General features: G+C 46.5%; 1 protein-coding gene across 1 annotated transcript in view; it reads right to left on the bottom strand.

The window, feature by feature from the left end:
- Positions 1 to 14,892, bottom strand: part of LOC110495730 (SLIT and NTRK-like protein 3) — a 16,211-nt gene extending 1,319 nt beyond the window's left edge. The window contains exons 1-10 of the mRNA XM_036952141.1: positions 14,711 to 14,892; positions 9,266 to 9,550; positions 8,816 to 9,067; positions 8,487 to 8,602; positions 7,619 to 8,253; positions 7,066 to 7,256; positions 6,047 to 6,150; positions 5,753 to 5,972; positions 5,397 to 5,523; positions 1 to 1,988 (exon numbers count right to left, since the gene is read on the bottom strand). The exon at positions 1 to 1,988 is cut by the window's left edge and continues 1,319 nt beyond it. Coding sequence (XP_036808036.1) covers positions 898 to 1,988; positions 5,397 to 5,523; positions 5,753 to 5,972; positions 6,047 to 6,150; positions 7,066 to 7,256; positions 7,619 to 8,253; positions 8,487 to 8,602; positions 8,816 to 9,067; positions 9,266 to 9,490 — 2,961 coding nt within the window. The 5' untranslated portion in view covers positions 9,491 to 9,550; positions 14,711 to 14,892 and the 3' untranslated portion in view covers positions 1 to 897. The remainder of the gene's footprint in view (positions 1,989 to 5,396; positions 5,524 to 5,752; positions 5,973 to 6,046; positions 6,151 to 7,065; positions 7,257 to 7,618; positions 8,254 to 8,486; positions 8,603 to 8,815; positions 9,068 to 9,265; positions 9,551 to 14,710) is intronic.
- Between the last annotated feature and the right edge of the window lie 1,455 nt (positions 14,893 to 16,347).

Genomic DNA, 16,347 nt, shown 5'->3' with positions numbered 1-16,347 from the left:
GGTGAGAGGATGACGGCTCATAATAATGGCTGGGACAGAGTGAATGGAATGGTACCCAACACATGTTGGATACCATTCCATTATTCTGTTCCAGCCATTACAATGAGCCCGTCCTCCTCAATGAAGGTACCACCAGCATCCTGTGGTCCACAGTAACACTCAGACACAGTGACACTAATACCAGGGATGTAGTGTCCAGGGTAAACCTACTTCAACACCTCTTCCACATTCTTTTCATATGGAAAGTGCTACATGCTACATTAGACGACTGTCAGACTGGGACTCTGCGTTTACACCCCCTTCTCTTTAACACTTCATTCCTGACTCCTCCCTGTGTCTCAGTCTCTCTCTCTCTCTCACTGTGTTTCATGATGTTATTGGAGAGGCAGAGCAACTGAGTGTCTCATCAGCAGGTCTTTCGAGAGAAAACATGAACACACACACTATATTGTCTAACATGAACAAACACACGCCCAGTATATTGTCTAACATGAACACACACACACCCACCCACCACATTGTTTAACACACACACACACACACACACACACACACACACACACACACACACACACACACACACACACACACACACACACACACACACACACACACACACACACCACATTGTCTTGCTTTGTGATGCTGGGAATAAAAAAAGCCTGATACTTAGTATTTAGTCATCAACGGTACAAAAAATAATTGCTAGTCTCAGGCACTGATCTAGGATCAGCTTATCCTCTCCAAAGCCTCATCTAAGAGTAACTTCATCCTAGTCCTAACAGCTCTCGCCACACACTGGTTTACCTCTGCATATCAACATGTTCAAGACATGACATATTACAGGAGTCATTTATTGTCAACGCCAGCGGTTCCATAGTAACATTAGAACATCTATTAGAACTGATAAGATCTGTCCAGGACTTCCATGTAATCCGGCTTGGTACTGAGTCTCATTCTCAACTCTCGCGGAAACTCTGAGTTCTGGCTCTGATTACTACTGCTTGGCCCCGTGTACGCTGTCATTGTAGTAACTACGAGTGATTGGCTGGCTCTAGTTTCCTCTTTGGGTTCGGGGGGCTGAGGGGGTTGTGGAGGGTGGGGATAGCGGGGTGGTGGGGGACGTGTATACCTGTCCGGCAGGTCTCGGAACTCTGGGACGGCGGCGGACATTCCAGAGATCCCAAACAGGCAGTCAACCAATCCCACCTTGGGGGTGGGGCCCTGGCTGTCTATGACCGTTGGGCAGAGGGTCCCGTTTCCACGGAGATCTGAAAGAGGGGGTCCCACTGCCCCGGCAACGGTACTGATGGGGGGATGGGACACCTCCATGTTACACTCTCGCTCTCTCTCTGCCACAAAACGATAGTGTCCTTCGCTCTCTCTCTCCCCCGCCGAGGGGTATCTTCCCACGTTCCCTTTCTCTTTAGAAGCAGAGAGCTGCTTCTGTTGTTGCCATTGCTGCTTCACCACTGAACCATCCTCATTCTTATAGACTGGGCTACTGCACATGTGTGTTGAGGGACTGAGGTTAGGGTTAGGGCCAGGGACGACGGGGAGGATGCTATCGTAGACAAGGCTATGCTGCAAGGCAGACAGAGGAGGAGGAGGGGTCTTCGGTACCGGTAACCTGTGGTGCTGCTGCTCGGTGAATATCCCACATTCCATCTGGATCCCGGCCAGAGCCACCTCTCCCTGCCGCCGGAACGGCAGCTTGTGCCGCCTCCTCAGGGCATAGGCGATCAGCGCCGCTGCCGCAAAGAACGCCGACACGAACAGCACCAGCAGGCTGAGCACCAACACCGACAGAGGGATGGAAGCCTTGGTGATGGGACCCAGGGGGCCATGGCCTGGCACGGGGTAGCCCAGAGAGAAATCACCGTCTGGGGCTGTGGAGCTGTTCCACTCCCCCTGGTTCTCCACCGTGGCCTGGTGGGTGTCCAGGTCTGGACAGAGGAGGTCCAGGGAAAGAGAGCGAAGGTCTGTACCTACAACAGAGATACACAATGAAAAGAAAGGCACTTTCTTTAAGTCACTGAAGTACAACAAACCAAACAAATATAGGAACAACAGTGGAAGAGCCCCATGCATTCACCTACACTGCACACCTGTGTGGAGGAGTGTCAACTTCACACATCCATGCCAGACATCAACCACATTGAAGATACGCAAGGACCTCCCTTCACTGGCCAGAGAACACAAGAAGAGGGAGGCCACGTTCACAGCAAGTTCCCAGCAGGAGCCCTCCCACCTTTTGAATACTTATGTAAATGTGATATATATATATATTTATGTATTTTAGAAAATAGAATATATGAAGGAAAATACATTTTAATTGATTAAAGGTTCATTTTGTGCCTTTGTGTAGCTGAAAAGGTCCCTGTCCCACTATTCAAACACCATTCAAGGGAAGTGGGACAGTACTATAAATCTGACATCATAAAATAACGGTTTATATGAGTAGTTATATTTTAAAACACCACCAATAACTATTCATTTTAACACCAAAAAGATAGATTGTTGATCAATAATTGACGCCACACTAACCCCAAAACAATTTTCGTTCACAAAACATTCAGCAACAACCCAAAAGCATTAGTTGTGATTGGGTTGCAAAATGACCACTGATGTCCCACTAATGCAGACATCTCCCTAAGCCTGTTAAGAGATTTGACTTAGTCATACATTTTGTTTGAGACACGTCTTTATATAATAATTATAGGAGCCACCTCCCATTTCTTATAGTCCCACACTAGGATTCTGTAGTCCCATGGCGTTTAATGTTTAATATAGCTAGAGGACTTGTAAACACTGTGGCCATTGAAAAAGCTGTTACATGATATCAAATCAAATCAAATTTGTCATGTGCCGAATACTGTGAAATGCTTACTGACAAGCCCTTAACCAACAATGGAGTTTAAGAAAGTAGTAATACATTTTTTTTTATAGTAACACAATAAAATAACGAGGCTATATACAGGGGGTACAGAGTCAATGGGGGTGCAGGTTAGTCAAGGTAATTTGTACATGTAGGTAGGGGTAAAGTGACTATGCATAGATAATAAACAGTGAGTAGCAGCAGTGTAAAAAGAAGGGGGGGGGTTAATGCAAATAGTCCGGGTGGCTATTTGATTAACTGTTCAGCAATCATATGACTTGGGGGTAGAAGCTGTTATGGAGCCTTTTGGGCCTAGACTTGGCATTCTTTTACCACTTGCCATGCAGTAGCAGAGAGAACAGTCTATGACTTGGGTGACTGAAGTCCTTGACAATTTTTTGGGCCTTCCTATGACACCGCCTAGTATATAGGTCCTGGATGGCAGGAAGCTTGGCCCCAGTGGGCCGTACGCACTACCCTCTGTAGCGCTTTATGGTCAGATGACGAGCAGTTGCAATACCAGGCGGTGATGCAACCGGTAAGGATGCTCTCGATGGTGCAGATGTAGAATCTTTTGAGGATCTGGGGACCCATGCCAAATCTTTTCAGTCTCCTAAGGGGGAAAAGGCGTTGTCACACCCTCTTCAAGACTGCCTTATACAGCTCATTGAGTGTGGTCTTAGGGTCAGCATTGGTTTGTGGTGGTAAGTAGATGGCTACGAAAAATATAGATGAAAACTCTCTTGGTAGATATTGTGGTCTACAGCTTATCATGAGGTACTCTACCTCAGGCGAGCAATACTTCGAGACTTCCGTAATATTAGACATTGCGCACCAGCTGTTTTTGACAAATAGACAAATAGACGTCTTACCAGACGTAGCTGTTCTGTCCTGCCGATGCGCAGAAAAACCAGCCAACTGTATTATTTCCGTGGCGTCGTTCAGCCACAACTCTGTGAGACGTAAGATATTACAGTTTTTAATGTCCCGTTGGTAGGATAGTCACGAACGGAGCTCATCCAGTTTATTCTCCAGTGATTTCACGTTGGCCAATAGAACGGATGGTAGAGGCGGGTTACCCACTCGCCGACGAATCACAAGGCACCCGGATCTGTGCCCTCTTTTCTTCATGCGAATGACGGGGATGTGGACCTGGTCCGGGAGCAAGAGTATATCCTTCGCGTCAGACTCATTAAAGAAGAAAATCTTTGTCCAGTTCGAGGTGAGTAATTGCTGTTCTGATATCCAGAAGCTCTTTTCGGTTATAAGAAATGGTAGCAGAAACATTATGTACAAAATAAGCGAACAATGCGAGGAAAAACCCCACAAAAAAGCACAATTGGTTAGGAGCCCAAAAAACGTCAGCCATCCCCTCTGGCACCATTACCATGATACAGCCTACAGTAGCAGCCGATGTGTAGTGTTCAATGGAGGCACAGATTCCATGAGACTTTTGAAAACATTCACCTTTTTAGCCACTTATCCTTCAGACAAGTGCACTATATATACAAAAGTATGTGGACAACTCTTCAAATGAGTGGATTTGGCTATTTCAGCCACATCCGTTGCTGACAGGTGTATAAAATCGAGCACACAGTCATGCACTCTCCTTACTGAAGAGCTCAGTGACTTTCAACGTGGCACCGTCATAGGATGCCACCTTTCCAACAAGTCAGCCCCGCTAGAGCTGCCCCGCTAGAGCTGCCCACGGTCAACTGTTGGTGCTGTGATTGTGAAGTGGAAACGTCTAGGAGCAACAACGGCTCAGCCGCGAAGTGGTAGGCCACACAAGCTCACAGAACGGGACCGCTCTCTATCCATATAGTCTTTTTTCCATTTAATCAAATACTATGGAAATACCCCACACCCTTTTCCCTTCCTTTCATTTAGCATTATGCCATTTATTATTCATTCATCCTTTACATTCAGCACATTATCCCGGTTATTTCCTAATAAATCTGTTGTTTATAAAGTATCTACTCTTCTCCATTAATGCCTTGCCTTGTCATTTAACAGTACTCAATTTCCTTCAGATAGAATCATGTGAGTTGTATTTATCCCGTGTTGCTAAATGATATATTCTTTCTGACTCAGAACAAACAAGTGGTGCCCGATTAATGAATTCACATAGACACTCCTTTACACCTGGGAAGTGTGGGAAGCGTCAAGGGGAGAGGAATGGTGAATGGTGTGGTAATGTTAACTGTGCTAGAAAAATAAATAACGATCTACACACTCTATATATACAGTATATAAACTCCCAGTCATTTATTGGGTAAAACACCAATGTTTCGGCAGACGTTCGGTAGCCTTCAGATGTTGCTGTTTTACCCAATAAATGACTGGGAGTTTATATGTATATAGAGAGTGTGCCCCTCTCTTTATTTATTTTCGTAGCTTACAGTTTATTCGCCGTTAGTCAGCACCTCTACACAAAATAATGTTCTCTGGGTGTGTGCCAGCTCATGCTTTTTATTAGAATGTTAACTGTGCTGCCATGAGCCTTAGACCCCGGTACCTGTGGTCTCTTCTGGTGAGTGACAGACCACCTCCCCCACCACCACCATCGCACTCAGGCCCTCCAGCCAGCGCTTCAGAGGGGCCGCATCACACCGGCACTCCCATGGGTTCTGCTGCAGGTCCACCTGGGAGGAGATGATGAGAAAATGTGATTGATGCCATACAAAATGAGGAACATCTGGACTAGTCCAGTTAGATGCTCTAGAATCCCCTTCACAGACAGACTGACAGACACACCTGTGCCCATACACGTTACACACACACACCTATACCAATATACACCGCCCCACTACACACACCTTGTCTGCACACACACCTAACCCCCTACAAACACCCCTCCCTTCCTCCTCATACCTGCACCAGTCCAGTGAGGTGCTCTAACACCCCCTCTACAGGCAGGCTGAGGAAGTGGTTGTTGCGGAGGTTGAGGCGAGAGAGGGAGATGCCCTGGAACACTCCGATAGGAAGTGACCTCAGCAGGTTGGCGTTGAGGAAGAGCAGCTGGAGAGATGGCATGGGGCTGAATGCTCCCGCCTCCACCACACCGATCTCATTGTACTCAAAGTACAGATACCTACAAGGAGACATGATCATACAGGACCCAGGAATGTGTGTGTGAGTGAGTGTGTGTGTGACAGTCAGTCCTACCTGAGGTTAAGTAGACCCAGGAACATGTGTGGGCTAAGCCTCTGCAGGTTGTTGCCGTTCAGGTAGAGACTCCTCAGGGTCGGCAGGCTGGAGAACGCTCCCTCCTGGAGAACCAGACAGAGAGAAAGAGCGAGAGAGGGGAGAGAGACAGGGACAGAGAGAGACAGGGACAGAGAGAGACAGAGGAAGAGAGAGAGAGAGGGGAGAGAGACAGAGAAAGAGAGAGGCAGAAAAAGAGAGAGAGAAAGAGGGACAGAGAAAGAGAGCGACAGAAAGAGAGAAAGAGAGCGAGAGTGAAAGAGAAGGTAAATACAGGGACTTCATGTCCATTGTGCCACAGGTCCCCTCAATGTTATCCAGGTGTATGCTGAGATCCAGGTTATAGGCCTAATGTTTTGTTGTTTACTAATAATTAAATCATAGATATCAAACTTGGCCATCAGTGCTCCCCGTGTATGACGCCTCAGGCTAAAGACAATCTGAACCCTATGAGATCCTACGCCTAAACCTGAATAAAGGAGATCCTCTCTGGCCAACAACAACCTGAATAAAGGAGATCTCCTGGCTAATGACAACCTGAATAAAGGAGATCCTCTCTGGCTAACAACAACCTGAGTAAAGGAGATCCTCTCTGGCTAACAACAACCTGAATAAAGGAGATCCTCTCTGGCTAACAACAACCTGAATAAAGGAGATCCTCTCTGGCTAACAACAACCTGAGTAAAGGAGATCCTCTGGCTAACAACAACCTGAATAAAGGAGATCCTCTCTGGCTAACAACAACCTGAATAAAGGAGATCCTCTCTGGCTAACAACAACCTGAATAAAGGAGATCCTCTCTGGCTAACAACAACCTGAATAAAGGAGATCCTCTGGCTAACGACAACCTGAATAAAGGAGATCCTCTGGCTAACAACAACCTGAACAAAGGAGATCCTCTGGCTAACAACAACCTGAATAAAGAAGATCCTCTGGATAGTGACAACCTGAATAAAGGAGATCCCCTGGCTAATGACAACCTGAATAAAGGAGATCCTGTTGTTTCCCAGGTGAAGTAGATCCAGACTGGAAAAATTCCAGAAATCTGACTTATAGATCCGCTGAATGAGGTTGCCGCTGAGGTACAGCTTCCGTCCGTTGAGGGGGCGTGGCGTAAGCTGGGACACATTATGGAAGCCGCTCTCCTTACAGTTGACTGTCAACCCTAGGTCTGGAACAATATACTGAATCAACTTTATTTGTACAGCTTTTTTTCATACATTTCAGCCCAAAGCGTTTTGCATTGAGAACATATGCAAAGCTAGTCTCAGCAGTATGACATCATCAGACACAATGGGGCGACTTCCTGTTTACAGACAACAACATAATTCATATTTGTCACTGGTGCATAGTGCAATGATTGTCCCTGTTAGTTTGTGCCCCTTGTGGCTTGCCCACATTGTGAAGAGTACAATAGTAGCAGTCTTGGCAAATTCAAATCTTGTTGTTGTTTATATCTGTTAGCAGGAAGTCACCCTGCTGTGTGTGATGATGTCACACTGCTGAGCCAAAGAAGTCCCATCCAAACTGTACCTGAGATGTGGAGGTTACAGGTGCACCCCAGAGGACATATGATGGGGATGGGGGGGCGAGTCTGGTACCCTGCGATGGGAGGGGGCTGGTTGGGGAGGAGGCTACGCTGGGTGGGGGGCGTCCTGGAGGGCCGGGGACGCTTAGTGGGCCGAGGGGACCTCTCTCTCCCCCTCTGCTCCACCGATGATGAAGAAGTCGACGAATATGAGGTATGTGTGTTCTGATGGTGAACCATGGAGGACGGCTTGGTGGGTCTGGGCCTCCCAGGCTTGGGGTTCGCTTTTGGGTTAGAGGGCGGATGCTGAGGAGGCTGTACCCCTCCGTGCTTCTCCCTCTCTCCCTCTTTCTCCCCCTCTCCCTCCACCTCTCCGGCACACAGTTCTTTGCGTGGTATCTCCCTCAGGTCTTTCCCGTGCAGGTGGAAGGGGTATTCGCAGGTGATGTCCCCCACCACTGCGGTGTAGGGGATGTGTCCCAGCCAGGTCTGCAGCTGGACAGCCTCACAGCCACAGATCCAGGGGTTCTCCTCCAGCTGGAGCTCCATCAGGCTGCGGCCCACGTACTCCAGGGTCCCGGCGTAGGCCAGGCTCTTCAGACGGTTCCCCCGCAGGTCCAGGTGGGTCAGAGACACAGATCTGGGGGTGGAAGGGATCATTACGGCTGGGGTCAATTCCATTTCAATTCAGGAATGAAACTGAAATTTCGAATTGAAATGGAATTGGTGATCATGTTATTGAAGAATAAGGAACATGACTGATACATGTTATAGATGTGATTGAAAACAACTTTTTCAGACAGTTACCTTGGTCAGAGCGAGAAACAGACCCATGATGTGGACATAGTGCAGGGTTATTAAGCAGGTAGATACCTGAAGAGGTGAGGAGGCAGAGCAGGGATCAGGTTGTCGTTGAGGATGAGCACTCGTAATTTAAGCAGGTAGCGTAGCGCCCCACTGTCGATGCGTTTGATGACGTTGTAGTCGGCCTGTAGGTAGAGGGGATAGAGGGAAAGTCAAAGTGTTCAAATGTGACATTTTGACACAAACAGGAACTCATCAGGCTCAGGAGATCACACATAACTTATTGATTATCGTTGTCACAGTAAGTATGGATGAGGACTAATTCCAGGGATTATTGATGAGGATTGACCACAGTGTTTATTGATGTTTCTGATGGGTAGTAATCATGTCAGGCCTACCTGCAGGTACTCCAGTGCCTCCAGGCCAGAGAAGGTGTCGTTGCGGAACACCTCCAGCTTGTTCTCGTGGAGGTAGAGGCGTCTCAGTGTCCCTAGACCATGAAATGCCCCGGCACGGATGTCCTGCAGCGCGTTGTTGCCTAGGTTTATCGCCACGGCATTGCTATGGTGCAGGAAGCCGTTGCTATAGAGACGCCTCAAGGAGTTCCTCTGCAGGTTGAGCTTGAAGGGGCGGAGCCAGGACTGAGACACCTGATTGTTTGATTGATTGGTTGGTTGGTTGGTTGACTTTATTTAATCATATACAAATACATATATGCCAAAACAGAAACAGTACATTTAGTGCAGTAATGCAGTACAGTGCAGAACAGGGTTGTTTATTAATATACTACTGCAGTATGTATATTATAATATGAAGTACATTAGATTAAGGTAATGCAGTGCAGTCACCTGGCTGGCGTTAGTGAAGCCCCGCCCATCACAGTGCACGTGCAACACGCCCTCTTTGACCTCGCACGTGCACGGCTCGAAGCACGGTTCGTCCACCTCCTCCTCCGAGCTGTCCACCATAGGGGTGTGTGTGGAGGTGGGCGTCGGGGTGTGTGTGTGAGTGTGTGTCTGGGTCGGGGTCACACAACCCAGGACCACCACAGACAGCAGGGAGAGCCACAGCATCCTACCTCCTCTGCCTTCAGCCCAGCCCAGGGCAGCGGCACACACCCACCCCTCACTACACTGCATACAGAAACACACACATGGCTGCTGTTAAATGGGATCCTATCAGACCCAGCCCAGGGCAGCGGCACACACCCACCCCTCACCACACTGCATACAGAAACACACACATGGCTACTGTTAAATGGGATCCTATCAGACCCAGCCCAGGGCAGCGGCACACACCCACCCCTCACTACACTGCATACAGAAACACACACATGACTACTGTTAAATGGGATCCTATCAGACCCAGCAGAGTGATGCTTATGCATGTCCCTTTGTTTGTGAACTACTGGCACCGTCGCGTTAAGGCTAGTTGAGAACAAGTTCTCATTTGCAACTGCGACCTGGACAAGATAAAGCATAGCAGTGTGAACAGACAACAACACAGAGTTACACATGGAGTAAACGATTAACAAGTCAATAACACAGTAGAAAAAAGAGAGTCTATATACATTGTGTGCAAAAGGCATGAGGAGGTAGGCGAATAATTACAATTTTGCAGATTAACACTGGAGTGATAAATGATCAGATGGTCATGTACAGGTAGAGATATTGGTGTGCAAAAGAGCAGAAAAGTAAGTAAATATAAACAGTAAGGGGATGAGGTAGGTAAAATTGGGTGGGCTATTTACCGATAGACTATGTACAGCTGCAGCGATCGGTTAGCTGCTCAGATAGCAGATGTTTGAAGTTGGTGAGGGAGATAAAAGTCTCCAACTTCAGCGATTTTTGCAATTCGTTCCAGTCACAGGCAGCAGAGAACTGGAACGAAAGGCGGCCAAATGAGGTGTTGGCTTTAGGGATGATCAGTGAGATACACCTGCTGGAGCGCGTGCTACGGGTGGGTGTTGCCATCGTGACCAGTGAACTGAGATACGGCAGAGCTTTACCTAGCATGGACTTGTAGATGACCTGGAGCCAGTGGGTCTGGCGACGAATATGTAGCGAGGGCCAGCCGACTAGAGCATACAGGTCGCAGTGGTGGGTGGTATAAGGTGCTTTAGTAACAAAACGGATGGCACTGTGATAAACTGCATCCAGTTTGCTGAGTAGCGTATTGGAAGCTATTTTGTAGATGACATCGCCGAAGTCGAGGATCGGTAGGATAGTCAGTTTTACTAGGGTAAGTTTGGCGGCGTGAGTGAAGGAGGCTTTGTTGCGGAATAGAAAGCAGACTCTAGATTTGATTTTAGATTGGAGATGTTTGATATGAGTCTGGAAGGAGAGTTTACAGTCTTGCCAGACACGTAGGTACTTATAGATGTCCACATATTCTAGGTCGGAACCATCCAGGGTGGTGATGCTAGTCGGGCGTGCGGGTGCAGGCAGCGAACGGTTGAAAAGCATGCATTTGGTTTTACTAGCGTTTAAGAGCAGTTGGAGGCCACGGAAGGAGTGTTGTATGGCATTGAAGCTCGTTTGGAGGTTAGATAGCACAGTGTCCAAGGACGGGCCGGAAGTATACAGAATGGTGTCGTCTGCGTAGAGGTGGATCAGGGAATCGCCCGCAGCAAGAGCAACATCATTGATATATACAGAGAAAAAAGTCGGCCCGAGAATTTAACCCTGTGGCACCCCCATGGAGACTGCCAGAGGACCGGACAGCATGCCCTCCGATTTGACACACTGAACTCTGTCTGCAAAGTAGTTGGTGAACCAGGCAAGGCAGTCATTAGAAAAACCGAGGCTGCTGAGTCTGCCGATAAGAATATGGTGATTGAAAGAGTCGAAAGCCTTGGCAAGGTCGATGAAGACGGCTGCACAGTACTGTCTTTTATCGATGGCGGTTATGATATCGTTTAGTACCTTGAGTGTGGGGTGAGGTGCACCCGTGACCGGCTCGGAAACCAGGATACAGGATACCTCGGATACCAGGATACCTCGGATACAGGCAATGAGGCAGTGATCGCTGAGATCCTGGTTGAAGACAGCGGAGGTGTATTTGGAGGGCCAGTTGGTCAGGATGACGTCTATGAGGGTGCCCTTGTTTACAGATTTAGGGTTGTACCTGGTGGGTTCCTTGATGATTTGTGTGAGATTGAGGGCATCTAGCTTAGATAGTAGGACTGCCGGGGTGTTAAGCATATCCCAGTTTAGGTCAAAACATCATTTTATATCGTTTTATCAGCTATATGAGTTATAGTGCTATATTTAAGCACTAAGGTGCGAGGGGGTATGGTATATGGCCAATATAACATGCTAAGGGCTGTTCTTAGGCACAACGCAATGCAGAGTAAATATTATTATAAACTGGGTGGTTCGAGCCCTGAATGCTGTTTGGCTGACAGCTGTGGTATATCAGACCATATTCAAAAGGTATGACAAAACATGTATTTTTACTGCTCTAATTACGTTGGTACACAGTTTATAATAGCAATAAGGCACCTCAGGGATTTGTGATATATGGCCAATATACCACGGCTAAAGGCTGTATCTAGGCACCCCGCGTTGCGTCATGCTTAAGAACAGCCCGTAGCTGGTATATTGGCCATATACCACACCTCCTCTGACCTTATTGCTTAATTATAATATAATGATAGTTTATAGTATATATATTTATATCGGAGTTATAGCACGGTTCAGGATACATAATGCTTCAGGTTCCATACCAGACAGTGACGTGGAAAACACCCATTACATTCATCAACAAGGAACTAACAACAGCAATCCAAGGCCATTATAATACATTAGGTTGATTACCATGATAATACAGCAGATAGCATGAGAGAGGATCTGAAGACCTCTTCGGGACATAAGAGGCTGCTTTAAAATCGTAATGACAGTCAGAGCGATGCTGACAATAAAATAATATGTTATAAACACAGGGCCGGATGGATGAGAGGAGAAGACTGCACTCGAAAACAAGAGATGCAATATGCTGTCTTTAACCTGGAAAATTACATCAGGAGAAGGAGAAATCAGGAGTCTCTCTTTGCCTGATTCATGTAACTTGGAGGCCACCATGCAGAAGGTAATGGGCTACTAATCAGAAAACAATAACAATCAGAAGCTACTAGCTAGTTCAATTGCTCCTGCATATAGACAGACACAGAGCCGGCTGGCTACTGGACGAGATTAGTTTAGAAGCAGCTAGCACACACTGAAGAAGGCCATGATAATGAAGGTAAAAATTTTTTTTAAATGTAAGATAATGCAATGATAACAATAACAGTAATTACAACAACGATAATGCAACAACAAGGATAGTGTAATAAACGCGGGGATAATGTTACAACAAGGATAATGCACTAAATTGCAGTGGTAATGTAACAACAAGGACCATGTAACAAAAATGTTACGATAATGTAACAATACGGATAATGCAATAAAAGGTGATGATAGGGTCATGATTTGAATCAGTGGCTGGGAAAATACTGCAGTACGATAAACAGACAACCCGAGATGAGATGTCAGGGAGAGGTGATTTTGGAATGAGAGGAAGAGGACAAGGGGGGAGAAGAGGAGAAGGGGAGTGGAAAAGAAAGGGGGAGAGGATGATAGATATGAAAAGAAGAGTGGAGAGCAGGGAAGATAAGATGGGAGAAGGGGGAAGTGAAGAAAATAGTAGATTGGCGTGAGGGGGAAATGAGCAGAGGAAGAGAGGGAGCAGAAGAGAGAGAAAATAAGAGGAGAAAAGAAAAGAGAGGACTGAGGGTATTGTGAAAAGAGGAGAGGAGGAGCAGAATGTTGTGCTGAAGAAAGAGGATTGATTGCGTAACCATGAGTAACCGTGAGTCAGTCAGTCAAGGCTATATCGTGTCTCTCTTTCTCTCTCACTCTCTCTCACACACAGACACACACACACACAGACACACACAGGAGAGCTCCAAGTGAAACAGCTCAAATCTATTGATATTGATTGTATCAAAAGCCTTCCTTTTCCCTGCACACAGTGTTCCCTGGCTGGAGAGAAATAGAAGGAGAGAAAGAGAGAGAGAGTGTGTGTGTGTGTGTGTGTGAGAGAGAGAGGTTTGTAGATTCAGTGGATAAATACATGCAGGTTTGTATTGAGTGGATAAATACATGCAGGTTTGTATTCAGTAGATAAATACATGCAGGTTTGTATTCAGTAGATAAATACATGCAGGTTTGTATTCAGTAGATAAATACATGCAGGTTTGTATTCAGTAGATAAATACATGCAGGTTTGTATTCAGTAGATAAATACATGCAGGTTTGTATTCAGTAGATAAATACATGCAGGTTTGTATTCAGTAGATAAATACATGCAGGTTTGTATTCAGTAGATAAATACATGCAGGTTTGTATTCAGTAGATAAATACATGCAGGTTTGTATTCAGTAGATAAATAAATGCAGGTTTGTATTCAGTAGATAAATACATGCAGGTTTGTATTCAGTAGATAAATACATGCAGGTTTGTATTCAGTGGACTCTAGTATCCTTTTCACACTATAATTATGAGGTTAAACATATTGTGCTGGATCAATATTTCAATAGCCACTATTGAAGTATTTCAATTTGGTCCTCATTGGGTAATGACTGTCTGACCTACAAGACAACACTGTTTACTTCCTCTAGCCACTTGATTGGCTAATAACTCAGGCCCCTCTCTCTCCTGTCACCCTCTCTCATTTTTAATCTCTCTCTCTCACAGAAATCTATTCATCCATCCATCCACTCATCTATCCATTCATCTATGCATACAGAACAGGTGTGGTTAGACCTACTTTGATTTTCTATCGTGACTCTTCCTTCCTCCCTACCTTCCTCTCCCTGTTCTCCATCTCCTGCACCGTGGCGCAAACCAACCAGCAATGACCGCGGCAGCTGCTTACTACAACACATATTCATGTCACATAATCTAAGCGTCTACCTTTCCTCACGAACCCCCTGTCCAACCAGGGCCGATACAGAGCTTTCCCTGCCCGGCGCAACCCGGCCACTCTTCCCTAGAAACAAAACGTACCATCCAAAACCAAGACTATGGAAATAGCTTTATCCATACAATAATGTCAATTAGTAACATTACTGGGCACAATTGTAATTATAGAATTAGTGCGTGTCCAAATAGTCATTAATATAACCTATTAAGGCACTAAATCCTTGGCATTAACGCAAACCATTTATATTCGCCTTTGTCTGCCTCCCCCTTCCCCTCCCACTAGCGCTAAGAACCATACAGCGGCAGTGGGGAGACGGGGTCTTTACTCACTCAGGTCCCGCGAAGAAATCCACGAACAGCCGATGGGAGACTTTATGCGTTGGCTGTCGACATGTCTGTTTGCTTTTCAGCTGCACTCTTCCTTCCCTCTCTCCTTTCCTCTCCTGGAGCGGTTGAGGCGGATGGGGGGAGCAGAGGGAACGTGACAGGACTGCAATGTGGGTGAGAGAGAGAGAGAGAGAGAGAGAGAGAGAGAGAGAGAGCGAGAGAGAGAGAGAGAGAGAGAGAGAGAGGGAGAGAGAGAGAGAGAGAGCGAGAGAGAGAGAGCGAGCGAGAGAGAGAGAGAGAGAGAGAGCGGGAGAGAGAGAGAGAGAGAGAGAGAGAGAGGGAGCGCGCACCGCTTCAGAATGCAGGTCTGTTCCCCTCTCCAGCGCTCAACAGTGCTGCCCGCGGGAACTCAGCTGCGGCGCGGGACTGCCACCGAACACGCGCATGATGCTGCGCGGATTGGATGACTTGTCTCTCCATTTTTGATAACCGGGTAGCCTAATTAAAGTACAGAAAATGAAGTAGCCAAAAGGACAATAAAAGAAAGAAGGGATGAGTGGAGGGAAGTGGGAAACTGGGGAAGTATTCGAAGAAGAAGCTAGTTTGGATTTAGTGCCATGCTTCATTATATTTGACCGGGCGCGCTCATTTGGCGCTCTAATCAAGTCAGCTGATTTGCCATATCTGTTTGTTATTACACAGGCCTAAAGGAAACCAGAGTAGGTCTATAGGGCTATAGGGTAGGTTACTTCGCTCAGAAACAGTTTAGTACTAGAGCGGTGGATCCTGCATTCAATGTAAATGTAATCGATGTCCATTGGGCTATTTGTAAATACGGGTTTAAACGTAAAAACGGGTAGGTCTGTAAAAGTGACCAAATATTCTTCGTTTTGAATTATTCCTCAATCGAGGGCTGTTGACCGATGACACCACGCAGATATTAGGATACCTAACCTGTAGGCCTAGCGGGCTATCAACTGTATCTTCACATGCACCGATGTAAAGCACCCTACTCAGGCCTTCAGCTTTACCGACAATAATTAATCATCTCATTACTTTATTCATCTCTGCTCATGCCCTTAAGCACCAACAACGGATTTCTAGAGAACCGGTGTTTTAGTTACCATGGCGACCCGCGCCAGCCGGCATCCTTGCAGCATCCTTGCACACCTCGGTAGACTGACTTATCTTCTGCTCTTCTACTGTACTGTATACACATAATCTACTGTATAGACTGGTTGTACACACACACACACACACACACACACGCACACACACACACACTCACACTCACACACACACACACTGGTTAATAATAAAAAAGTGGAATTGGGCTCGAACAATAATGTGCAGGAATACATGGAGAAAGACTGGCCATAATAGCCAACATAGATCAATGCTACCCCATCGTAGGCTAAGACCAGAGTGCGCTCTATTCCCGAACGATCCCCTGGAGGAGAGCCATCACCCTGCGTGGTAAAGGGGTTGCCATGAATTTGACAGTAACTTCAAAGCAGCTCATTGGCAAGTAAGTTACTGTATTTCATATTGCAGTACATCTACTGTAATCTAAATACAGAATCAAAGCAAGAACTGTGGAATGACACAGTACAATACCGTAGAATAGACTGTATTATACA

This window comes from Oncorhynchus mykiss, chromosome 18, assembly GCF_013265735.2.
Source record: "Oncorhynchus mykiss isolate Arlee chromosome 18, USDA_OmykA_1.1, whole genome shotgun sequence".
NCBI classification, from domain to species: domain Eukaryota; kingdom Metazoa; phylum Chordata; class Actinopteri; order Salmoniformes; family Salmonidae; genus Oncorhynchus; species Oncorhynchus mykiss.
Note: the sequence above shows the minus strand (reverse complement) of the source record. Positions and strands in the feature narration are given on the sequence as shown.